The following is a 26,259-nucleotide window of genomic DNA, read 5'->3' on the forward strand; positions in this document are numbered from 1 at the left end:
AAACAGTTTTAGTTTTAAAAAGCTCGAAATATTCTCAACCCATGAAGGGACACTTGAGGCAACAACTATTTTGCCTTAAAATAACTGCTTCAAAATCCCTGGATGGTACAGTGACTTGTCTTTTCCCCCTATTGCTTGTTTCTGCACGATGTAACTTCATTGAGGGTGTAGGATCACAGTGGGTAACTCTTTACAGCAGTACGTCATGCACACACAGCCCCAGCCATCACTGACTTTGGTACAACAGGATCATAATTTTATACAGAAAATGTTTTCTGCCAAGGAGTGTTGGTGTTTACACCACTATCACAGCTGCTTTGGACCGCCAGGGAGAAGAGGTTTTAGGGGGGTTGGAATGGGCACCAGAGTGGGGAGCAGAGCCAGCCATCATGACAGAGGTGAAGAGACTGAAGAGGATGTTCATTATGGAAGTTAAGAGGAAAAAAACCACAGTGACCGATTAAGAGACAAGAACAAAACTCGGGGGTGGCTGTAGCTCAGGAGGCAGAGCGGTAATTGGAAAGCCGCTGGTTCGACTTCCTGGCTCTCCAGGCTGCATGTCGAAGTGTCCTTGAGCAAGACGCTGAACCCCAAATTTCTCCTGATGAGCAGTTGGCACCTTGCATGGGAGCCTCTGCCATCAGAGAACCACTTTACACACACATTGCTCGTTGAGTATTGAACTAGTAGCATGTGACAGCCAGGTGTCTCTAATACAGGTGAGAATCGATGCTGTTACTCTGAGTTGTGTGTGGCGCTTGTGTAAACTTTGACTGTTGCATGGCAAAAAAATGCCTGAGCATAGGGTTAGTCACTTCAACATAGACATGTTGCCATAACATGTTTTTTTTTTGTAGTTAGCATGTGACGTTTCATCACATCTGACAAAATGTTGGAGAAACATAGAATTTGTGTTTACATGCAAGACAGTTGTGTTGCATTCAAAAACGGCAGGGGCACCAAAATCGCATAAAATAGGAATTACTACATAATGTTGTTTAATTCTTCAGATTACCAGATAAGGACATAAAAAGGAAAAGTAGAGGATATGAAAAAATGTCATCTGAAAAGTAACTAGTAACTATACTGTAGCTATCAAAGAAATGTAATGGAGTGGAAAAGAACAATATCTACCTCTGGAATGTAGTGGCATAGAAGTATCAGGTAGTAAAAAAGGGAAATACTCAAGTAAGTACCACCTTGATTTTGTACTTCAGTGTAGCACTTCAAAACATACACAGTTGGATTCCACCAGCAATATCTGGCTGAGTGAGAACATGGTTCTTGCGCTCAGATTTGTACAGAGAACACGAGTGTTTGCTTTCTTTTAGCTGCTGTTTGTGGTTACAGCCCGCACACTGTGTACACAAACCATCTGAACATCATTGTGACAATGGAAGTGTTCTGACAGAGTGCCCAACAGCTAAATACACAAACCTAATGTAGTAGTGTACCTAGATAGTGCCGTAGTGCATCAGCCTGTCTAGTGAAGTAAAAAACAAAAACAATTGAAGTAATGCAGTGTTAACAAGTTAAAGTATTTAATGAAATGAAGTACTCATAGAAACAGCTGGATCTCTTTACAACTAAAGCATAAAGCACAAAACATACATCTGAGTCCGTGTGCAGTCAGTCCTTACAGCCACATGTAGCGGCTTTGAGGATTTTATCCATCATGAGGATTTCCACAGAAAATCAGTGGAACCTGGCTAATGCTAATGTTGTTGTGTCATCTATGTTAGTATGACTTGTGGTTTTCATTAAGATGGCTTTACTGTATGCTAAAAACACAAAGTATAATTATAAAGCCACAGAAAACCCTTTTCAACTCAAAATTGAGTCCATCCTGGATTTAAACAGTCATATTTGTGCAGTCGGGCACTTTGCTAGATAATCCAAACTCTGCAGGCCAACAAATCACGTCAAATCCTCTCTGAGTATTCGTCGCATTTGTGGCTATCGGAGAGGCAGTCCCTGCCCTGTGGCTTTCATCACTGCTCACCATTGGACTTCTCATTGAATTGTCATGTTTTCTCCAGTGACCTTCGCTGTGTTTCCGTGACTCTGACTCTTCACAGTGTGTCTGGCTTATCTAAGAGTCAGGTGGTCCACTTACATCAACCAGTGTGTCCCCAAAGAGCCCTCTGTTAAGAACTTGTCTCTCTCAGACCCCTGCTGGACCAGTCACTTAAAGCACTAATGTTATGACCTTTGCAGATCATCATCTGGGGAGGTATTCCTGTGGAAGTCTGCTAAGGTTCCTGCTCTGCAGTGCTTGATCAACAGTACGAATGAAGGGGTCAATCATCTGTCTCATGTCAGTGGTGAATGGGTCAAAGGAGGGCCGCTGGGCCCCCGAGCGCTTGAAATGGCCATCCTGGTTGCTCTGGGCACAAAGCAGCCTCTCCTCGGTCATAGTGGCGTTCAGAAAGTCCGTGATGAGACGCAGCTGTGGGAGGAGAGTCCTCTGCAGCTCCTCGTAATGCACCACCAGCAGGCGGCGTCCAAACTTCAGCCAGCTCAGAGCGTGGGAGGCCCACCAGGGGGCGTAGCTGGAGACAAATTCCGGCCATTCTGCAGGTGAAAGAGGCGACAGTTGTTCCATTTAGACATTTTATCAAACATCGTGATATGTAAATATTATTGTTAGAGCTAAGGTTTTGGGAACTGTAAAATGAACTGTAAAATGAACACTCAAGCAATAAGACAGATAGACGGGGTGGACATTGCAAGGATACATGAAAATAAATTTCTGGGTGTAATTATGGACGAAAAAATAACATGGAAACCTCACATAAAGCATGTTCGAAGCAAACTGTCACGGAGCATCTCAGTACTAAGTAAGGCAAAACACTTTCTGGACCACAAATCACTCCACATTCTTTACAATTCACTGATATTACCGTATTTGAGTTACTGTGCAGATATTTGGGGCAATACTTATAAATCTACAGTATAACCACTGTCGATTCTGCAAAAAAGAGCAATCACGATAATTCATAACACTGGTTACAGAGAACACACTAACCCCTTATTCTCAAAATCAAAAATACTGCAACTCACTGATCTGGTAAGCTTCCAAACAGCACAAATCATGTATAGAGCAACAAACAACATATTACCAGTAAATATTCAAGCATGTTTTTTTCCGAGAGAAGGGGGATATAATCTGAGGAGGGAACTGAATCTAAAACATCTGTATGCACGCTCAACTTTAAAAACCTTTTGCATTTCAATATGTGGAGTGAAACTGTGGAACAGACTAGCGGAGGAGCTCAGACAATGTCCAACCATGAGCAAATTCAAACAGCAGTACAAACAGATGGTATTTACAAGGTACAGGGAAGAAGAGGGGTATGACAAACACTAGGGTTCTCACATTTTGCCATACTTGTCATTTATTTTATTTTTACACAAGCAGTTATTGTGTTGTTTGTTGGTGATTGTTTGTTTTTGTTGAGAGTATTAAAAAAAAAAAATGAAAAAAAAAACAAAACAGGATACACAGGAAGTAAGATAACCTATAGTACTAGGTACTAAGTGGAGAAGGGGTAGGAATTAATAAGCTAATGCTTCTTCCTACTCCTTTTCAAAACATACAAAGGGTTTTAATGACTAGTGCTTCAAGTGTAATATATTTTTCACATGTTTGAAATAAAGCATTCATTCATTCATTCATTTATAACTGTTGAATAGAGTGATGGCATTCTCTCTGGGGAATACTGTTCACATTCAGAATGTCTTTCTCTACGCCTCAGACGTCCAAAGGTTGATTTGGGAGCAGACATTAAACACTAAAGAATGTTACGTAGGTACAGCTTTGGAGCACAGAAATGAATGAACAATGTGCCCATACTGTGGGGTATAATCAGTAGTACAATCTATGTCCATATGTCTTTTCTATAGCAGTACACTATGTATCAAAGCTAAAATTCATTAATTAAATAAATGAATGAATGAAGGAAATAAATTCTGTGATATTGCCAGCGCAGGATGCTGAATTGATGTCGCTCTTGACATTTATATGAAAAGTCTCCTCATGTTACCGGAGGTGTAGGCCAGCGATGAAACCCACTTGATCCATATGAATTAAAGATGACACCGCTCTCTCAAGACAGATTGTGGGCATCTTTGCAAACACTTTATAATCAGTGTGTCACGGACAAAAATCAGTTTTATCCGCAAGCGGCCTTTGCCTGGTCCTTCCAACAGAGACATCACAGGAGAACTCGCACTGTGCAGCACTGACTGACTATAGTGAAGTTAGGAAGAGGATCAGTGCATCTTGAAACATGAAACTAAACACTGTAATCATCCTCCCTGGTGCTGCTTTAGCAGAAGACAACATTTTGATTGCAGTCTTTGCTTCTGGCTCTGAGACTCCTCTTTCTAAACGTTCCGTCTCACTTTCTTTAAACACAGGCAAATCAAAGTATCAGCTCCTTTTGAGCTGTGTTTACATTCCGATTTGTCAAAATTTGAATGCTACTTTTTTTAAAATGTCAAATGTATTTGATTACATTAAAATAGCAGAGAGCCCCTGTCATCGAGGCAGGAACGGAGGACATACTCTCCATTTGTTTCAGTCACAGAGAGAATATTTTGTCTGCTTTATCATCCTTCTCATAGTCACGTCAAAGTCTTTTAGCGGAAATATGTCTTTATTGCTAGGGTTCTGTATATGCTGCTGTTCTTCTGATTTCCTCAGTCCAGCCAAGTGTGTTATCTTTCACACCTCTCCCTATTCCTGGCTAGAGCCTTCTCGAAGCTCATAACACAAGACTCTACATGTTTGAAAGCCTCCTCTACCATTTGAATTGATAAAAAAAAACAAGTTCAAGTTCCGACACAAACGTGTGATATTTTGTTCTTTAAGGTTGAGAAAACAGTTTCTCCAACAATGTCTCCTCCGTGACGAGTAATTTTGTTTCAGCCAAATCGTAAAAAAACACAGCGAGAATGTTACAGAGGTCTGGTGAGATGATTGCGGGCATCAGAACTAGACAAAAGCAACAATCTATCCTGAGTGGGAGGTTTTGTAACTCTAAATAAAAAGGGTATTGTCGAGATAGGGAACCGACAAAACGGCAAGAAACTGTAATCAGTCCCCACAGAGCAAGTTGTCACATAAGGCTGACAAAAAAGCTGCAATATCGAATAGCGAATATGCTCACAAAAGCATCGTTCTTTATTTTCAAGAAATCTAGAAACAATAATTTACCTTCCTCTATTTTTTACAAGTCTGTTAAAATATAACTGAAACTTCATCCAAAAACAAGATACTCAGAGTCCTTGTAGCTCAGTTACCTGGGGCAGAAAACGGGGCCCAGCCATCTTTGCTTAAATTTCTGTGTTTCAAGCTCATTCAAGTGGGGTTTATGGAAACATTGCAACACCGCTTGCTAATGTCTTCAAATATGAGATAACTCTATAACTATCTTTACTTTGTTTGGGACCCCATTAACATTCCAGGATATCGCTTTAATAAAGCCGGAACTCATTTAAAAGGCTGATTTTGTGACAGCAGTCTTTCTCTGGTTCATAGCCTGCATCTCAGCAGGGAAATAGTTACAGAAAACAAAACACACAAAACATACTGCCACTGTTTCCATGCCACTGGACGAACCAAGGAAAAAACAACAACCTATGAAAAAGGATGTTTATCCCTCCACTGACTGGGTAAAGTTAATTGTGAGCACCACGTGACCAGAACTATAACCTAAACTGGGCTATCAAGATATGAAATACCATTAAAAGCCAGAAACAGAAAAACAGCCAAGTAGACCCCAGCAAAGGACCTACAGTGATGTCTGCAGTCGGAAATTCATCAGCAACCAAATGGGAAATGACTTTGTAATCTCTTGATGCAGAGGAACTGGGATGCAGTGGAAAGCCAAGTTCTTATAGTTTCATTTTTCTGAATGTAATTTTTCAATGCCCTGAGCACCACAAAAAACAATTCCCTTCCCTTTTATTTTGATACAAATGTCAAAACCTAGACTAATAAAACCAAAACTATCCACCTTGTGAGATATCACTAGAAGCAGAGTAAATGAGAAAATGTTTTTTTGTGATCTGAACCTTTAAATACAACCCAGTTCACAGCGTGTCATATTTCTGCAAAGGATGCATATGTTCATGTTTGTATGTGTCATATGTACCACAGATACAAAATGGGTCATATCACATTCATATTACATGGATATGAGCTGCTTTCTAGGGATTTAATGATCCATCGATGTGGATCAATCCATTGTTTTAGTTATTAATGATCTAATTATCATCGATGACATTCACCTGGCACGCAGTGTCACCTTTTCCATTCAATATTTCAGTGAAAAGAGTCAATGCTTAATGGAGCGTCTGACTCAGAGTACCACTAACTTGTTGCTCTTTCTGTGACAACACTGACTGATCTGTTTCAACACTTCATGCAGGCTAGAATTTGGTTGTCGGGTTCTGTCAGGTGAAAAAGTAGAAGAATACATGTCATTTGTTAAAGCTATGAGTAGAGAAACAGTTGCTAGCCGCTAGGCTAATTTATGTAATTTAAAATGCCATGCTCTTATGCTAATAATGATGACTAGCAAAAAACCTTTGTCTCTTTGACTTACTGCACATAGCTGGTTACAATGTTTTGTGTGTTCTTTTTTTCTTAATGGCCAAAAGCAGAAAAGAAAGAGGCGGCAGATTCTTCTGTAACTGATGTGTACTGGGCAGATGATAAGGTCTCATGTTGATTGCAGGCCCCAGAATTGAAACCCCGGTCAAAATCGTATTGTGGTGAATTTTGTGATATCTGTAAATGTGATATCATTGTCCAAACAATCTATGTAACACCATATCGAGTTGAAACTGGTGATTTATGCACCAACTGCTTTCATGTCAGGAGGAAGAGGGGACTGTTGTGGCATCATAGGATACTGCCAGCCACTGGATAGTTTTAGTTACTGGCAACAAAAGCAGAAATATTGATGAGTCTTTGGGACAGTTTCCAGATGGCGAATCATAAAACATGCACTTATCCTAACCCTAACCAAATGGTTTTTGTGTCTAAACCTGAAGAGACCCAGAGCATTGTCACAACCTAAACATGAACCTAGGGAAACTCAAAGTTGCTGTTGATGTGATTTCTGTGTGTGAACTACCTCTATAAAAATAGCTTTCAGAGTGCATATGTGCAGTATGTTACTGACCATGGTATAAAAAGCTGTAATACTGTAAAAATGAGAACTGAAGTGCTCCACGATGCACTCGGAGTCACAGTGACAGAAAGCCCTGTGGTGTACTGTTGCTCCAACATCAACAGCAGGACATTATGCAGCAGCGACGACAGCATCCTTCAGCACGGTCATAAACTACGCCACTTTTATGTCTCATTGGGTTGTACTGCGTTACCTTTGCTTTTCCACTGTGCATCTGTGGCGTGTCCTAAATGTCCGGCGCACTTGCGGTTGAACTCGGCCATGAGGGAGCGGTAAGGGTTTCGAATGAGCAGGATGGCGGAATCGAACATCTCAATCTCTTTCTGGCCGCTCTCGTGGGTCTTGACGCAGATGCTTCGGCCACTTTTCCAGTAGTCCTTCTCTCCTTTGAAACCTGGTACCAATGAATAAATGAATGAATAATGGTGAGCTCCGAGGCAATCTTTCAACGAGCACTCACTCAAACAGCTCGTTTGAACAGCGTTGAAGTGGCCTCCCCTCACCTCTGTTGTACAGCGTGCCGTCGAAATAGAAGCTGCCAGTGTAGTAGCCGGTCACGAGCTCGATCAGGTGCCGTACCCAGGTGTTGCCTGCACCAGGAAAACTAGAAAGAGCCACCAGGGAGCTGGATCTCTGAGGCAGAAACATCCTCTCTTTGCACCTGGAGTCTGGCAGGACAGAGTTGTTGTTGCCAGTTTTAGCCATAAAATCAAGCTGATCAGAATATATCAGAGTGTGGCTGCAGAGATCCCAAAATGGATTCACTTTCGCACAGAACAAGTTCTATTTGACACAGTGTGAGGCATAAAATTAAACACAGTGAGATTTCGGCTCTGAGGCAATTTTTGAGGTGCATTCAGGAGCAACTTCTTCCACAATCATGCACTTAGTGTTCTCCCCCCAAGCAGACGACAAAATATTCATGGACAGGGCCGGTGAACGGACTGGCTTTATCAGAGGTTATTTTTACAGGATGTTTTACAGGAGGCAAGAGGGGGCTGGAACTTTTAGTGCTGTGCGTGATCCATAAAAATTACTGACATGGCAGACACGGTCCAGTAATTATTACAGTGTCCAATCTCCTTCTGTCCAACCAATTAGAATGAGTTTTTTTTTTTACATGATTGGCGCTTAAAAGGAGATTTCTGCTATTTTCTTTTTTTTTTTTTTTTTTTACCTGGGACCTATATTTACATGTTTGGGGAGTGTAAATGATTGATTCAACCAAACGTTTTGAAATCGGTCCAGTTGATCACTTTATCTGGCAGCTGTGACGCGGCTGCAATAAAATCCTTGGGGGCAAGTGTGCCACTAAAAGTGCTTTCTTTTTTTCCACCACAATGATAACTTTGCTTTTTACTTTTTCTTTGTGAGGTAGTATGATATTTTTGCCAGAAACACAAGTCGTCATTCAAGGAGAGGTCTCACTGAAATTAAATCTTGCAAAAGTTGACTAGCCACAATGATACTACGGTGAGACAAGAGTCAGAGTTGGAGAGACGAGTTTAAAGTATAGCGAGAGGAAATGCCAAAAGGCTTTTTTTACAAAGTCATGGCTTTTTCCTGTTCTGCTTCAAAGTTCCTGCCTGTTAAAAGGCGTTTGTTTTTGTTTTTTGCTCTCGCCAAGTGTTGGTTGTCTCTAAATAGATAAATCAAGGCATATGGTTTAGTCCTGCTCAGTTTGGAAAGTGTGGTGAGATGACTTTTGCTGTGGGTGCTTTTCACATAAAGACTGATTGCGTGAGCGATTGGTTGAATATTTAACTTTGACAATCGAAATGAAGCGACGACTGTGACAGCTCACCTAACAGTATTTCAGAGCGAGAATTCTGGTAACGAAAAAGATCTCATTGTACAGCAAAACAGTCCATGTCTGTCGGAACTGTCTCTGTAATGTGGTCTGTCACTTAGAATAACAACCGCAGCCTGTCAGTGGCAAAAACAAGCACTTTTAATGGATGTAACTCTGACAGTCGGAGTTGCCCCAAAGGATTATGTTGCAGCCATTTCAGCTGTTTCGGGGCTGGCAGCTTAAGAGATCTACTGGACTGACTCCAAAAGCAAATATGAATCATTTACACACTCAAGGATGTACTTGTAGCAGCATAGGGGTTTAAAAATACCGGAACTCCCCTTTAACAGACCCTATCACATGCAGATGACTGACACAGCGCTGTATCTATATAACAAGTCTCACCGAGAACAGGCGTGTGATACACTTGGAAGTGTTCATGCTCAGCGGAGGCTGGTGGTGCAGAGGTGGCGGTGTAGTTCCCCGCGCACTGCTGGTTGTCAGACTGCTGGTTGAGGCTGAAAAGAGAAGATGTCCACGTACAGAAACAGTGGGGCTTCCTGAACACAGCCAGCGGGAGCTCCTGCAAACCAAAAAGCACAAATGTTCTCTGTGTTTTTCTGTGACTCATCACGCTTGTTTTTTCTCTCCTAAGACTTATATTCTACTCAGGGGATGACGTGTCAGCTCAGTTTGGCAGGAGAGTGTGCATCACATTCCCCCACTCCACACTTCGTTTGTGTTCATTATTTTTTTCTTTCTTACTTTTCCAGTGACGGAAGGTCAGAATGATCAATGTCAAAGCAGACAGACACTGCAGGGAGAATTACTTAAAAGTTATGTATAATCACACACACAAGCACACAACACACCACACTGTGAATTAATCACAATGTAGTCGCCACCAAAATGATGTGCAATATCTCCGCCAGATGTTTCGGTTTTGGGAGGAGACACTGCTGCATCCAGTGAGATGTCAGTGCAGGAACCAGACTGTCTGCTTCTCATTAGTGGCACATTAAACCTAAAATATTCTGCAAAATCCGAGGAGCACTCTGCTCCCACATGTGAAAAAACTTGCCAGTACACCACAGAGATCATCAGGCCCGTAATTTGAGAGAACTAATTCAAAACCTTATCTGTGCAGGTCTCGATGCAAGACTGCGTGGTCAGGTTGGGCTGGAAGGAGTAGGTGGGGAAGGTGCTGATGGTGTTCTTCGGCATCTTGAAGCAGCCGCGGTAGTGAACGTTTCTGACTGGAAGGAGAAAAACAAATGAGAAAAACGCACCAGTGGCAGAAAAACAGAGACAGATGTTGTAGGATTCAGCTGCATTAACCAGCATCAGGACATATTTTCGTTTATTCTCTGATGAGAGCAAATAAAGGCTTTTCTGAGGAACAAATGATCAGATTTTCAAAAAAAACAACGTTATACAACATCAGGTTGGATTCAAATTACCAATCTTTATCTCTGTCCTAATTACATTCCTACACTCAACTGAATGCTGGCATAGATACATTTGCAATTCAGCTGCAATTCTCCAGAGACACTGAACCGTTCAATCATGAATATTAATACTGTATATGATATAAACTCCTTACATATTGACCTTGCCAACAGCAATAATTAGATGCATATCCAAAAAAAACATTTTCTTTTGAAGAGAAATGTTCATGTATAATCAGTATTGCTTCATCTAGCTATTATGCAGTTTTTTGGATCATAAAGGCAAACACACAACAACAACAACAACAACATCAGTGGAGCCACAACAGTTATACTGACATATTTATCATGTATATCTCGTTCTTTTAAATCAAAAATACAGTAATTTAAATCTGTTGCATCACAAGCTTTTTCTGCGACACTCCCAGTGCAAAAGAAGGCCAACAAGCAGACAGTGTGTATCCTGTCACACACACTCGCTTCAGAGAACATTCTTCAACAAATGTCATTGATCAAGTGTTAAAGTTGCACTAAAGCAGGATTTAATGCAAAAATGCACCTGTTTAGTTGGCCAAAATCACGATGTGGGAGCACAATAAAGCAAGCCTCATCACTCAGAATGACAGCTTGACTTGTTATTTTTCGTAATCATTTCATATTATGAACATCTTTGTCATAAAAATCTTAGAAGTAATGTAGCTCAGCACAACAAAGACTGATGAAGCATAGGGATGAAGATTCTCTATATGTCTGTGGCACTTTGCTCTGAGCTCATGATTCATTATAATGAATATATATATATATATATATATATATATATATATATATATATATATATATATATATATATATATACACACTATATTGCCAAAAGTATTCGCTCACCTGCCTTGACTCGCATATGAACTTAAGTAACATTCCATTCTTAATCCATAGGGTTTAAGATGACGTTGGTCCACCCCTTGCAGCTATAATAGCTTCAACTCTTCTGGGAAGGCTTTCCACAAGGTTTAGGAGTGTGTTTCTGGGAATTTTTGACCATTCTTCCAGAAGCGTATTTGTGAGGTCACACACTGATGTTGGACAGGAAGGCCTGGCTCTCAGTCTCCACTCTAATTCATCCCAGAGATTTTCTATCTGGTTGAGGTCAGTCATTTTACGTGGCCTACCACTTCGTGGGTGAGTTGCTGTTATTCCCAATCGCTTCCACTTTGTTATAATACCACTGACAGTTGACTGTGGAATATTTAGGAGCAAGTCAATTTCACGACTGGACTTGTTGCACAGGTGGCATCCTATCACAGTACCACGCTGGAATTCACTGAGCTCCTGAGAGCGACCCATTCTTTCACAAATGTTTGTAGAAACAGTCCGCATGCCTAGGTGCTTGCTTTTACACACCTGTGGCCACGGAAGTGATTGGAACACCTGATTTCAATTATTTGGATGGGTGTGTGAACCCTAACAATAATCATATTTTTAATCAACCTGGAAACAATGTTTTTTTGTGGTGAGTGGGTTTCTCTGTGGCGGTTGCCAAAGTGAATGGGAAAAACATAATTATTACCACGCAAAGTGCTGTACAAAGAGGCAGATCATTTTAATATTCATTGTAAAACACTACACAGGGACAAATGCAATAAAATCAATGGAAGGATCCTGTGGTAAATACTGTAAGGACACCCCTCCTCTGGTGAGTATTTTTGACAGCAGCAGATGTGTGTGGGCTTGAGTCAAAATAATCTATAGAGTGTGTGTGTTCACAGTAATAAAGGAACAGGTCACCTACTGCTCTGGTGTAACTCATTGATGTGTTATTAATAGGTTTCGCGCAACAACGGAGCTCTATAGCACAAAGTAATAAGATATATCAGGCTTTGGTATCACAGGCGATACTTGTTAGAAGGATTAATTAGGGTTCAAGCAGTGAAGCTGCTGAAACCCTTTTTCTATTTCTTAAGATCATTCTTCCTCTTATGCCCGTAAAGCATCTGGGTCTCAGTAACCATAACAGCTATAGTTTCTAAAAAAAATAAAATAAAAATAGACCTATTGTTCAGATATAGGAAAAAACTCATGGTTTGGCCTGCGACTTTTGAATCTCAGACCTATTCTAAGAAACACAGTTCTTTCCTGGATTCTGTTTGTCCAGACACATCTATCCACATAAGACACATCCATTTGATCCTGGAACATGTTCCTGCATTTTGAATTCAGTCCAGATCTGTACTACAAATTTTAAGGATCATATTGACAAAATTTTTGTGTAGACAAATATATATTTTTTAAATAATGCAACTACACAGCTTGTAGAAAAGGTGCAGAATACAAGTATCTCTTCTTCCTAAAAAACATTATGATTGTGAATCAATCAAATATAAAACATTTGTTAATTTTTTGGACAGGTTTGTCAGCTAATAGTACGCTGCTGCTGTCACATGGTATCCAGTTCTCGTCAAGCTAGTCAAGCTGTCTTGTTCTCTTTAACAGTGCTTCGGCCCGTTAATTGCTGCTTGCAGTTATACTTCTACTGGTATTGGCCTTTTTTGAGCAGACTCTCCCTTTGATATTGTTTGTAATTGTGGTGTGCTGAGTGTACTATTTTTACTGATCACGTTCTACTGATTTATTTTTTGGGGGAGAATCTCAGCTGTAAGATTTCAGTCATTTCTTCGCTTGTCTGCAAAGTCCCCTGCAGAGCAGCTTGTGCAGAGAATAAATAGCCCACAGTCCTGTTTGTTTCCTGAGGGAAGTCGACTCACATTTTCTGTGACCTGGCAGCTGCTCCTCCACCTTGTAAATGGAGAGGCGGCCCACGCCACCACAGGGAGACCCTCTCTCACCCCGACACACCAGACTACAATCCTCCTCAGAGGCCCGTGGGCTACTGATCCGGTTCCCACAGTGGCATTCGGCTCCATACTCCAGACCTGCAAACTGGTACCCACTAACCACACGCACACACACACACACACACACACACACACACACACACACGGAAAGACAAAGTTATTGCTCTGGCCGAGGGCAATCCATAACCTCAAGCCATTGCCTTCGGGCTGAGCCATCCCATCAGGACATTAGCTAACGTTTCAAACTCATCACTTCACTCAAACTTCCCTGCATTAAACCTACAGTGCGCTGTAGCTATCCCCCGTGATATTTGTCAGTTCTGCTCCTTCTGCACTTGTCTGACTGTATAATGCCTTTTTCCAGATGAACTGCAGTCACCTCTGATCTGTACTTTACATATCAAGGCTGTTGTGACTCATCCTCCTTCTTTATCCTCTCTCCTTGGGACAGACAGAGACCTCATCAAAATTGACCTTTTCATATGTGTCCTTTGAAGCTTCTCCATAAATTGCCTTGACTTTTTACTTTAAGTCATTGCGGTAATTGGCCGGCTCAGGTAACGAGCACGGCCGCTTTCCATGCGGATGGGGGTGGTGGGGGATGGGGGATGGGGGCTCAGTGGGCTTGAGATGTGAGCTCCGACTCTCAGTCTGACTGCATCCGTCTGTCCTCTGCTGCTCTGGTTCAGTGGGGCTACTTTGAGGATATTAAAAAGAATAATTTAAGCGGGTCATTCCTTGATTTTTCTTTGAAAAATCCACCTGCCTCTCCACGTCATTTCAACGCTGCAAATCCTGCTCACACCCAATCAGACGTTTTCACCCTACAGCCACGGGAAAGCACAGATCTAACCTCTGACTTATTCAGCAACTGCTCTAGTCAGCTCATTAAGCTTTCTCACACATACACACCTCCCCTCCTTCCTTTCAAGCCTTCTGTCCTGGCCTGCTCTTCACTCTCCCCTCTCTCTCACCACCCCCTCATCTTTTACTGTCATCCAGCCACCTGGCTCTCCGCTGGCTGCGAACACAGGAGGCATTCATGGAGGAGACTGAGATCCAAAGCTTTTACTCAAACAGCAGGCCTTCTGTGGTCCCTTCACAGGAGTCCGCTGCAAATGCATTACCTTTCCGAGCAGGTGTCTTGACACAGAGAACTGGTCATTTTGCGCAGGTCATAAAGCATGGTTCCTCCCAAGGCTCGATCGCTGGCGTTGTGCAGGAAGCAGCCGATGTAGGTTCCTGCAAGTGTCGAGAGAATCCAGACAGAAAACCAATCAGACTGAAAAGTCCCCTGGATGGGAGCTCACAAAATGCCATCACCACTGAAAGGTTGATTGAAAGGCGTGTTTCTGATGCAGTAACAATTAATGCTGGAAGGATTAGTAAATGAATTGACTAGTTGGCAATTTGGATAATGAGTTAATCATTCAATTAATTTGTCAAGCAAAGATATTAACCATTCTTTGTTTTTTAGCTTCTCAAATGAGGAACTGCTTCTTTGCAAGGTCACCAAGTCTGCTTATTATGAGCAACTCTGGCTTACAAATATTGGTAATCGCTGATTAAAATACACTTATGGTTGTTGGTAATGGTAATTTTAGTGCTGTAAATAATTTCATACATTTCTTGATGTATAATTTTATGACCATGCTGGGATTTTTTCCCCCACTCCTGTCACCCTCTGGCTGAAAGTGGGGCATGTAGGTGAATTTTAGAATAAAACGTGAAATCTGATATGGTCGGTTTAATATTGCAGAAGTCTCTATAGGCTTTGTTACTGTTAAAAGTAATATAATACTGTCACCTCCAACAATGTACACTGATATTGGTTTATCATAGTATAACTTCTTTACCTTCATTTTTATTTATTAATACATTCATTCCTCATTTTTCAGTAGCCAGTTGGTTTTGTTCAAGTTACGAGTTAAAAAGGAAAAGTTAAAGGGACCAGTATTTCTTATCCTTACATAAAGTATATTCATACATACAGTATATTGTATATACAGTATATAATTGATCACATGGCCTCTCTCTTTCCCTGTTAATTCAGCTAAAGTTGCTAAAATTTTTTATTTTTATTTTAGAGCCAAGTCACTTATTTTTGGCTGGTTTCCATAGTATACCTGGTTGCTTCCTTCTCTCAGGAGTTCTGGCAACACTGTTTCTTTTTCCTTTGTTTTATTTGATTGTAAAGTAAATATCTTTGGGGGTTTTGGATCATTAGCTGGACAAAATATGGCAATTTGAAAGTGTCACCTTGAGTGCTGAGAGGTAGTAATGGGACATTTTATTGACTAAACGATTCATCAATCAAATTTAGTGGCATTCTAATTGATTTTGAAATGAATCATCACTTACGGCCCTAATAACATGAATTGCACCAAATAAGCGGGTTGATTTTCTGGCTAACTCTTTAAAGGGGCTCTGTGGGACTTCTGCGTTGTGCTAAAAGCCCACTGTTTATGTGAGCAGACTCCACTTCCAAACTAAAATTAGCTACTGTTGCTCTCCGTAAGCAGAGCGAAGAGAGGCACTGAAACAAGGCACTCCTTTAGACTCCTGCTAGACTTTCACAGAAATCCACAGTCCAGCAGCATTAAACAACTTCAACAAGGCGTCCACGGACTTGTAGAGGCACCCAAGAGTGCTGCTGCAAATTGTTACGTAGAGCCTCTATAAGATAGATTCAGAGAAGGAAGCAAAAAGAAAGGATTGAATAAACTCCCATAAGAAATTAAGATAATTTTGATTGGGCTTTGTTCGGAGATATCACAGTGCACGCTGTGCACGCCCACAGTTAGCTGTAAATGGATGTTGACATTCTCCTCTTTAACTTGATTTGGACATAAACCACACTTCCTCTGTCTTTAGTTTGGCACTGGCATCGTCCTGGAAACAGTGCCAAAGCAGCATTTTAGCGTCATCACTTACTCACACTTATTATACATACCAGCTATGTATTGTGAGCCATAATATCCAACTAATTTATAACATGATGAAGCCTAATCTATCACCCGACGTAGATTATTCCTTGTCCTGCGTTACAGTGAATCTTATTTACTTGAGCTAGAATAAAATCTGCCCTGTAGAAAGAGGGATGTAACGCATAATGGAGTACGACAGACTATTATGATGTGCTGACAAGATTAAAGCTCCGTATAAAATGTCACCCAAATTCACTCTTTGATGTTATCCTTGTCTATGCCACATTGCTACATCAAACTCTGCTCAGCTGACACATAAAAGTCTTCTTTATAAATACCAGTCTCAGTGGAGAGGGAAGCATATGCATTTCTTTTGTGTGCAGACTTCATTTACATCTCGCCCCTTGGGTCTGAGACAGTTATATTTTTAGGTTATATGCTCCATGCTCCTTCTCGTTCAGGAGCGTTATGTTCTGAATTGGTATGTTTAAGACTTTCTTTTGCTGCATGGGGTGCATACAGATAACCCCCTCTGTGTTGTTTTTTTTTTAAAGTTTATTTCACAAACCTTTTGTATTCACAGCTGTTGTGAAGGCTTCAAGGACACAGGAGATTTTTTGATGCTTGCTACCAGCAAAAATAAAGACTGATGCCAACTGGCCGAAGAGAGAATTTATACAGTGTTGGAGGAGAAACACGCCACAAGGATTGAAGAGATGTGGCAGCAAGGTGCACAGACAAGATGGAAGAAAGCAATGGACTGTGAAATCTCTGGCAGGCCAAGCATCACCATATCGAATTCGTGATTCAATCAGTCTACGATGTCCTCTGAAGCCCGTCCAGCCTGTTGTGCTGGGGCAAGGCTGAGTCACTGGCCGCCTGTGCCTCAGGAGACAAACGCAGGAGAGCAGCAGCAGCTGCCTAAAAGCACTAAGAGACTGAAGCTGCCAGAGTTGGTGGCAGGAAGCACCTCAAGAGGTATCACCCAAGGTGGGGCACCCCGGCCCCCTCACCCACCCAGAGGGGCAGGTCATTGCTTTAATCAAAGTGAAGGAGAGGCCCCAGGCAGCTGAGCTGAGGGTTAATGGAGGGAAGCAGCCCGTATTCTCAGACATGATAGAAATGACCGCACTTAGGTCTGACACTGTCGCTTTCTTAAACACTGAGACAGATGGCTGTGCTGGAGCTGATTGTTCCCCGCAGGATTGGATGGAGAAGGCTAATGACATGATGACCAAGTATGAGGACATGTGCTTCTGCCACAGGCGGCATGTGCACCGTGTGCGTCCATTAAAGTGGGCTGACGAGGGTTCACAGACTCGCTGCGGGGTCTGTAATGTCCTCACAGATGTGAGGAGAGTCATCAACACCACAGCACAGAGGGTCTCAAGACATATAGGATGACCCAAGTCGGGGTCACAGAGGGTCATCTCAACAGTGTTTTTGATACTGAAAAACTCCTAAATACCAAGTGACTGCAAATTGCTCTGAGTTTATTTATGTTAGCGGACTCCATTTCTAAACTTATGTTAGCTACTGTTGCTCTCTGTTAGTGGAGCATAGAGAGGCATGGACGAAACGAGGCTCTTAAGAAAGTGCATATAGTTACATCCTTTGGAGTGTCGCAGAAAATCTGACCCAAGTCCTTTACAAGAAATCCAGTCCAGCAGCACTGAACAACTTTTGCAAAACAGCAACCGAGAGAGATGGAAAGGTCTCAGTGCTCACGTCACGTTATAATCAGCTCACATTTGGCCAATTAAAAAGTGATTTACACATGTAAAATTGCAACAATTTGTTACCACTGATATGTTCTGATAGTGTTGTATTTGCCGACAAAGAGCTCTATATGATTTGCTGGTTTATCACTGACTGATGTTCAGTTCTAGTGTCTTTCTCAGGAGAGTAATAAAAGTGCACTAAACTACATAGTTTTCAGGAAGAATTTTTTGTCTGAAGAGAAAATTCTTCTTTGATTGATTTTCACGGCTGAATAAACGGAATAAACAAACTGTCCTCGGAGGACGCTGTCATTGTCAGGACTCTGTTTCAGTATCTGCAGGTAATCTGTGTACAGCCTCAACAACCTTTACCAACGAGGCAGGGCAACATTTATGTAGCCTGAGAGGCATCGCCCAGGGGAGAAGAAGTCTGCCAAGCACTCGCCACAACACCGTCTGCTGCCTGTTAAGCTCACTGCTGTGGCCGTACAGGAGTAAGTGAAGGTGACTCAGATGAGCGTATCTGCATTTTTATCGACTCAGGTCTTCTCATCTGGACTGTAGTGGCGGTGCTGTCAGAGGACAATATTAAGACAGGCCTTGGTAAGAAAACCTCAAAAAATAAAGCAATAACCACCTCTATTTTACACTAAAACCTTGTGAACACAGAATGTGGCTGTAATTGTCTCCCCCCCCCCTCCAGTAATTTTTCTCGCTTCAGATCCTTCTGCTATTCTAGGGGCATGTGATGCTCCTGATATGTACTTTACATATCAAGGAATTTGTGGCTCATCCCTGCGAGGCACAAAGTTTCCAGCCGCAGACATAAAGTGGCATGCATCTCGCACTTTCATTGCGAAATGTTTAAATAGGTAGGCCTCCTGGATCTGTGAATAACTGAAACTGGGAGTGAATGTGCAAACTTTCCAACCAAGAAATGTAATGTTATGTGACTGCTTTATATCGTGTCAATATGTAGATGGAATAAAGATGAAATAATCCAAATAAAACATAAAGACTGAATATCAAAGGGATATTCCGGTGTAAATTTAATCTATGGTCTAACACACCGTGACACCGAGTAAGACTTCCCCTCGAGAGATCAAGTTTTCTGACCGCTAGTTTATATAGTTTTAGCAACCTCAGAAAGGACTGCATGATAACAATACAGTGCAGTCTATGCCTCCAACCAAGAAACCGCCATCAAAAAGCCACTCATAGCCACAAATAATGCTCAGAACAGCACCAAACTTCAGCAACAGGACAAATAGGGTCCCAGCAAATAGTTTGAGGCATCAAACATCTGCTAGCTTAGCCGGATTTCTACTGAAAAGTGAACACAGCTCACCACTCTCCTGCAGCAGCTTGCTTCGTTGTGGGGAAGCCCTGACGAGTTGATTACCGAGTGCAGTAGAGTTCCGCAGCTCAAAGATGAAAATGTATGATTATTACTCCATGGAAATGCAATCAAAGTTCATATGTGTCTTGCCTACCAGTTTATAACAGTTATTATCGAGAGCGATTTGGAATTGAGCATTTCTAATTGCACTCGGTAATCGACTCACAAGCAGACGGCAGATCATCACTTTGGAGAAATTGGAACCAGGAGATTCAAATGTTTTTGCTCAATAAATGGCTAAAATGTCCAATGTGTAGGATTTAGTGGCATCTAATGGTGTAGATGCTTAACACTGAAAACTAAATACCCATTGCTTTATACTCCCCCTGTTGTGGCAAATAAAACATGAAAAGTGTCTCCCTAAAGCAAGTGTTTGGTTTTGTCTTCTGGGCTACTGTAGAAACATGGCAGTGCAACGTGGAGGACCCTCTCCCTTTGTAGATATAAAAGGCTCATTGTAAAGGGAAAGGACAACACAATGATTCCTAGTTTCAAGTGATTATACACTAATACACTACACTAATGAATACATTATTAAATTATATTCCAGTTCTGCTAGTAGATCCCCTTAAATCCTCCAAACTGGACCTTTAAAGGAAAACTGTGACATTTTGGAAATACTAGTAATCGCTTTTATTGCCGAGAGATTGGTGAGAAAATTCATACCAGTCTCGTGTCTGTACTGAAACATGAAGCTTCAGTCAGCTTCAGTTAGCTTATGCTAAACTTGGCTTAGTATAGCATAAAGACAAGAAACGGGGCAGATAGTAAGCCTGGCTTCATCTAAAGGCAACAAACCTCTGACGCCAGCATGTTATATCCCTGTTATTTAAAACATGCAGAATCTGAAGTGTCAAAATGTCTGGGGTCCTACAGTGAATAATGTCCCACTCGGGAGCAGTGCTTTCAGTACATGGATTTACCAAACGAGATATAATGTGTTACGAGAGAGGCACTGAGCTTTGGACAGAACCGGGTCAGCTGTGATGTTTTCTCAGACTGTCTATAATAACGTTAATCAACCTATAATAGAAACAGAACAATTCCTCATTAATTATTTGTCAACGTAATGAACAAACCGGCTGATCTTTTCTTTTTGAACCTGACAAATGCACATACGTTTAACGTGCGCTCTATGAATGATGAAGTGAAACAGCTGGTCCTGGCTTTTCTTTGAAACCTTCAACCAGTTCCTCTTCCTGGGCGTGTGGTACAGTAGAGCTCAGTAATTTAATTCAGTGTCCTGGGTGATACTTTTTGAAAAGGAACCTTTGCCAGATGGCTGTTGCTGAAACTGATCTCCCGCCTGCCTCCGACATTTTTCATCTGTATGAGCCTACTTAGTGACTGAGCAGTTATGTAGTGTCTGTTTAAAAAAGGGATTAAGAGCTCTTGTAGGATGCTTTTCAAGAAGGAGCTGGAAGAACAAATGTTCCACTGGAGGTAATTCCATTGTATCAGTTCAACAAAAGGAGGCGAAGGCACTGACAGGCCTCTTCAGCAATGGACTAAATCTCCATGGATCTTCAAGTGCTCAAGTAATAGAGAAGACTCCTTAACAGAGAGCATATCAGAAATTTTATCATTTTTATCTCCATAATTACGCATTTATTTCCGAGGACTATTTTGGTTCCTGCTTGCCTTTTCCTCCTCTAGTTTTCAGAGGATCAGTGAGCACTATCCCTCATCTACAAGATCTGAGGCACCCACACGTAAAATGTCATATAAATGTGTAATGAAGCTCTTCTAAATGTTCTAAGGTCATGATTATCCGTTCATAAATGTACAATGGAGCCTGTTGTGAGTGGAGAGCCCCGTGCAGAACGTAATACCTGGGCTCCAGGCCATCTGAGCCGGAAAAAGTAAGTCAAGAAATAGAAAATAAACGTGTATATTTGCTCCTTCATATATTATTCACCAGGAAAACTGCCGTCTCAGTCAACACATCTTCACCAGGATATTTCAATCCCTCGTATCCTCCCTTCCACAGCTCTGTGTCTGACAGCACAGCAGTGTTGGAGTCAAGCGCTTTTCCCTGACTAATGATATCTGCTTTTGTTTAATGGCGATAGAAGTGCACAACCTTGGCTACACATATACAAGGTCAGCAAATGAATTGAAGAACCATATTAGATGCTGTGATGAGGCCACAGTCTGCCAGGTAACATATCTTTTGGCAGCCATATTGGAGGTCCATGTGTTTTGGAAAAGCAAACAAGTAGCTGAATGAATGAGTTAAAGCACTCAACAGAATTCATTACACGTGATTCATCTCTGATTTATTACAGTCTGTGGAGAAGAATAACATTCATTTTTTATCACATTATACTGGTCAGCTAGTTGAAAACAGTATAGAGCAGGCTATCACTTCCATGATTTAACGCCTCTCTGGCACACTAATTGATGTAAATAGGCCAAGCAGTGGCTAGTGGTCACATATTAACATTAACAGCCCTCACTTTATTTCTTTCGCCTGCTGGCTATAAGAAAGGCTGATGTTAATGAAGTTACAACTCAGAGTGTTTAAGAGCAGAGGCCTGTGGCCTCATTTAAGAACTAGACTCATGATCAATTTTGATCTTAAAACCACATATAAGTAGTTATTTATGAACATTTTGGAATGATCTTATCTCTAATCAAAGTGATTGTCCCAATGGTTATGAAGGCTGTAACAGTCTTGGATGCACAAGTGTCCAAGGCTGTGGTGAACTGTGAGTGAGCTTAAAAACAATGAGCAGCAACACAACCGTAAATGATGGGTTTGACTTTTTCTTTGGTCGATCCATGATTTAGTGCACCAATAATACGCGCTGCCTGACATCAATCTCCTTTACAATCGCCCTGATCTATCTTCCAAAATGTTTGACCATTCTGACCTTTTAGTCCATAGTCATTTCTGACTGGACCCTGAATTGATTTGAGAGTTATAGATCACAGGTGTTTAAGTTCCAAATAGGATTCCCAAAACCTGTATCATCAAGGTTTTTTAACCCTTCAGCGTCCTCTATGAATCGAAGGAAATCACGCAGTCAGAAATTATCTTAAGACCAATTACGTGTGATGTTTAACTCCTCCAAGGCGTTTTAAGGTTTCACCTGCTTCTGTTTTTGGTTGGTTGGTTGGTTTGTCAGCAGGATTACACAAAAACTACAGAACTGATTTCCACAAAATTTGGATTGAGATGGGTCCCCGGCACAATTTGCGTAAAAAACCTTGCTTTCACCATGCTAGTCAGTCTTTTCCCAAAAGACACAAAGGACATATTAGGCACAAAAGGAGGATGTCTGCTATAGTGCAACCGAAACAGGAAGAAGCATCATTTTCCCTGGTCACTATCCCCAGGTAACGGTGGAACAACTGGAATGACTGTGGAAACTCTACACTGCAAAGGAAAAAGATGGAGGCTGATGGAGAAGGCAGAGAAGGTGAAGAGTGAGAGTGATAGAAAACGAGATGAAAGAAGAGTGAACGGATGGGCGTTCACTCAATGAAGAGCTCCGGTGTGGTGTCAAAGTCTGTTCCCTCGCTGATGTGTTTCCCCTTACCACTTGAGGTGGTACGGAACCAGAATTTCTTTCTACTAGATCAGCAAGTAACAAACCCTGCCTTCTTTTTTATACAACCAAGTGTTTTACTCTGCCTTTTCATAGCATTGATTTTCACAGTTGGTTTTTTTTTTGCTTTGGACTGTAGCCAGGTCGTAAGCGGTTGCTAACGCTGTCTTTTTGACAGCAGCAGCAACAGCAATAGCCAAAAGCAACAGTAATACACTAATAAGGGGGAATTTAAAAAGGGTGTCTATTTATTCTTTCTTTCGATGTACACCTGGAGAAAGGTACTGATCCAGGAATTACTCCTCACATTCCGCATTCCACATTCTTAATGGCTGCTATTGATGAGTGTCTTCAATGACAATAAAACATCTAATTAAATATGGTTAATTTGATAGTGGGTAAGGCTTGGTTGAGTTAAAGGGGACTGTAGTGCCTTTGCAGAGGTAATTTACTGATTGACAGTGCCATCTCATGTGGAGACCAACCTAACTCCTCAGACTGACTTTTAAGTTGTATTCATTGTGTTTCACAGAAAGGTCTGTATGTATAGAGTTGTTTACCTTTATGTCTGCTGCTCCTGTGGAGGGACACTCTCTGCTCTGGACTCTCCGGCAGCAGACTGTGGAACCAGCGACGGTGCAAGTGTTGGACCCCGAGGCTTTGGGAAGCAGGCCAGTGTCGCCCTGCCTTGGCTCCCCCTCCGGAAACTGGCTGAACGGCAGCCCATCTGGAGCGTGCCCTCACGCCTAGGCCTGTGGTCCTGAGGGCGGTAGGCGGTGCTGCTAGGGACAGCAGCGGCGGCAGGCTGGCCAGGTTTGGCTGGGCTACTCTGACGCTGGAGCGCTGCAGGAGCAGGATGCTGCCGGCCATCAGATAGGCGATGCCCAGGCAGAGTAGCAGCATCTGAGCCCGCTTCAACAGGCAGTGCAGTCTGTAGAGGGGCGCCACCATTCTGCGTCCTGTCTGTCACCTTAGTGGAAGGCCATTTCATGGATTAGGAGTGGGGAGATCTGTAACCTACTTACAACTTCATAATCTTGGAAAGACCTGCAGCATCTGGCAGTGTTGCAGACATTGTGTCTTGGTCCTTGGTCAATACAGCCCAATAGCAGCAGTGGAACAATGGATGTGTCACAACAGAGGGATTTAATATCCAAGGCTGCGGCCACTGACTCCAGGATGATCCTTGGGGGGGAAGCTGAGGCACAAAAGGAAGAGGGAAAAAAAAAAACACAAGCAGCTGGATTTAAAGCACAAGTGTATTTCTCTGCATGTGAACACAATCAAAGGGAGGGAAGTAGGCTATATGCCTGGCGGATTAGATGCACAGCTCATGTTGACATATGGGCTTGTGTTTCTGTCTTGCAGCATCTTGCAACACATCCCTCGGTGTCTGCTGCTTCGCTGCCTTCATTCCTGCCATTTGTTTTTAATTCCGAACCCTGCCTCAAGTTGCGTTCTGCAATTCCTGTAATTCCTGTAACAGCTGCGCGCCGGGGATTGCGCTCTCCTGTCACATTAATCTGTTTTTATAAAAAAGGGGGTGAACTCAGGATATACAGCAACCTTTACTGATGTGGCTTTTTAAAATTGGATTCCATTTCAATGCAGATTTTTTTTTCTTCAATGCCTGCACTGTCAGATTGTGGAGCCTGGCAGATATTACCGGTGTTAAAATGAATATGACCCTAATCTAAGTCTTACAGTTATCACAGTGAAATGACAATCATGTGATTAAAAAGAGAAAAAAGAAAACTGTCTGGAGAGAGCGCATTATGGGTGCTTATGGAATGGGGGATTATCGTGGCAGTATGCAGACCACCTCTCTCATCATCTGTGGGGAGATGAATAAGTGATGAGTGAGAGAAAGAAAGAAAGAAAAAAACACGCAAAGATGAGATGCTGAGGATGTCTTGAGTGATTGGGATGTAAAACACCTAAGTGCTCCAAGTGTTTTTTTTGTTTTGTCTTTATGGAGCCTGATACTTGTGAGGTGAGGTGACCCGCTTCTGTGCGCTTTGTCCGGGTGTTCTGTGTGTACAGTAAGGGCCCCCTTCTCTTGACGATTTCACCCAGTATAGGCTCCCATGTGTGTGTGGACCCCTCGGTAGATGCCTGACAGCCTGAGTCCCTCCTCCCTTCACATCCGATGATGCCCGTTACTGCCCGGTTGTCTCGGTGGCCGTCACACACCGTCATGCCCTTCAGCTCTACTTTTCATCTCAGGCCTCTCTCGTTCTAGTCTTGTGAACAACACTGTTCCCCCCTTAAAGATGAAAATAAAAAAAAATAATAAAATAAAAAAAAAGTCGGGGTGCGGTGGTGCTCCCGAGGATAGGAGCAACAGTTTGTACAATGAACAGCCTCAGATCAAGTCCGAGTGCCCAAGTTGTGCTCAACTCCGAATTTTTTACGCAATAAATAAAAAATCACTCCCGATCACGTCGAAACGCTCCTGACGTCCCCTTGCCTGTCGATCTGTTTTTTTCCCCCCTGATGTGGCGGGAGGGATGCGAGGCTGAGAGATAAACGAAATCAACAGCGAGAGTACACACGAGTCATCTATTTAAGAATCCGAGGTCTTCCATCTTAAAAAAAAGCCCCCCCCCTCCCCTCTCTCTCTCTCTTCTGCCTCTCCACCATTTACAGTAGCGGGTGTGTGGACGTGCGCCTTACCTTCAGCGGCAGAGCGGTGCGCCCGGCATCCTTGCGTCGCGCCGTCACTTATCAGTTTATGGCCGATATGATCGCTGTTTTCCCCGCTTACTGTCCAGTGAAGGTCTCCTCGGCTCTCCAGCATTTCCCAGAGCTGGTGTTATATAAGCTCTCTCTCTCTCTCTCTCTCTCTCTCTCTGCTCTCTCACTCTCTCTCTTTCCGTCGCTCTGAAAAAGGCTGGCACGGCGATATAAAGCACAGACAGTGTGTGTGAGTGTTTTGGGCGAGAGAGAGAGAGAGAGAGAGAGAGAGAGGTGATGGGGAAGAGGAGGGGGGTGGGTTGGATGAGGAGGAGGAGGGGTAGTCAGTCTCATTTGCATTGGTGATCTGAACGCGTCACAGCTCGGTGCAAACGGCAGAGTCGTGTCCAGCAGTACACACCGCGCACTGCACTCACGGTGGCCTTAAAAAATAAACAGGCAAGCGGCTTTTTTCCCGTGTATATCTATATATCTATTGTCACACATGTGCCGACACGCACGCACCGAGCCTCCATCATCGAATGCACCCCGCATTTTGTCGCCTCAGAAAATAATATCAACTGTACTGTGCAAATCAGCCGTTTGAGCTTTTTTTTTTATTTATTTATTTTTTCAGTAAAATTAAGCACGAGTTCAACCAAATCTGACACCGCAAAGGTTGTCA

At 42.3% G+C, this 26,259-nt stretch overlaps 1 protein-coding gene across 1 annotated transcript; it reads right to left on the minus strand.

The window, feature by feature from the left end:
• Positions 1 to 1,519: 1,519 nt before the first annotated feature.
• On the minus strand, positions 1,520 to 25,885 carry wscd1b (WSC domain containing 1b). Its single transcript, XM_030438677.1, has 9 exons — positions 25,575 to 25,885; positions 23,459 to 24,096; positions 14,425 to 14,539; positions 13,208 to 13,392; positions 10,132 to 10,253; positions 9,403 to 9,580; positions 7,709 to 7,873; positions 7,399 to 7,599; positions 1,520 to 2,574 (listed from the first exon to the last, which is right to left on the minus strand). The coding sequence occupies exons 2-9, from the start codon at positions 23,847 to 23,849 to the stop codon at positions 2,222 to 2,224; spliced, it is 1,710 nt and encodes a 569-aa protein (XP_030294537.1). The 5' UTR covers positions 23,850 to 24,096; positions 25,575 to 25,885; the 3' UTR covers positions 1,520 to 2,221.
• Positions 25,886 to 26,259: the final 374 nt, after the last annotated feature.

This window comes from Sparus aurata, chromosome 13 (assembly GCF_900880675.1).
Source record: "Sparus aurata chromosome 13, fSpaAur1.1, whole genome shotgun sequence".
NCBI lineage: Eukaryota > Metazoa > Chordata > Actinopteri > Spariformes > Sparidae > Sparus > Sparus aurata.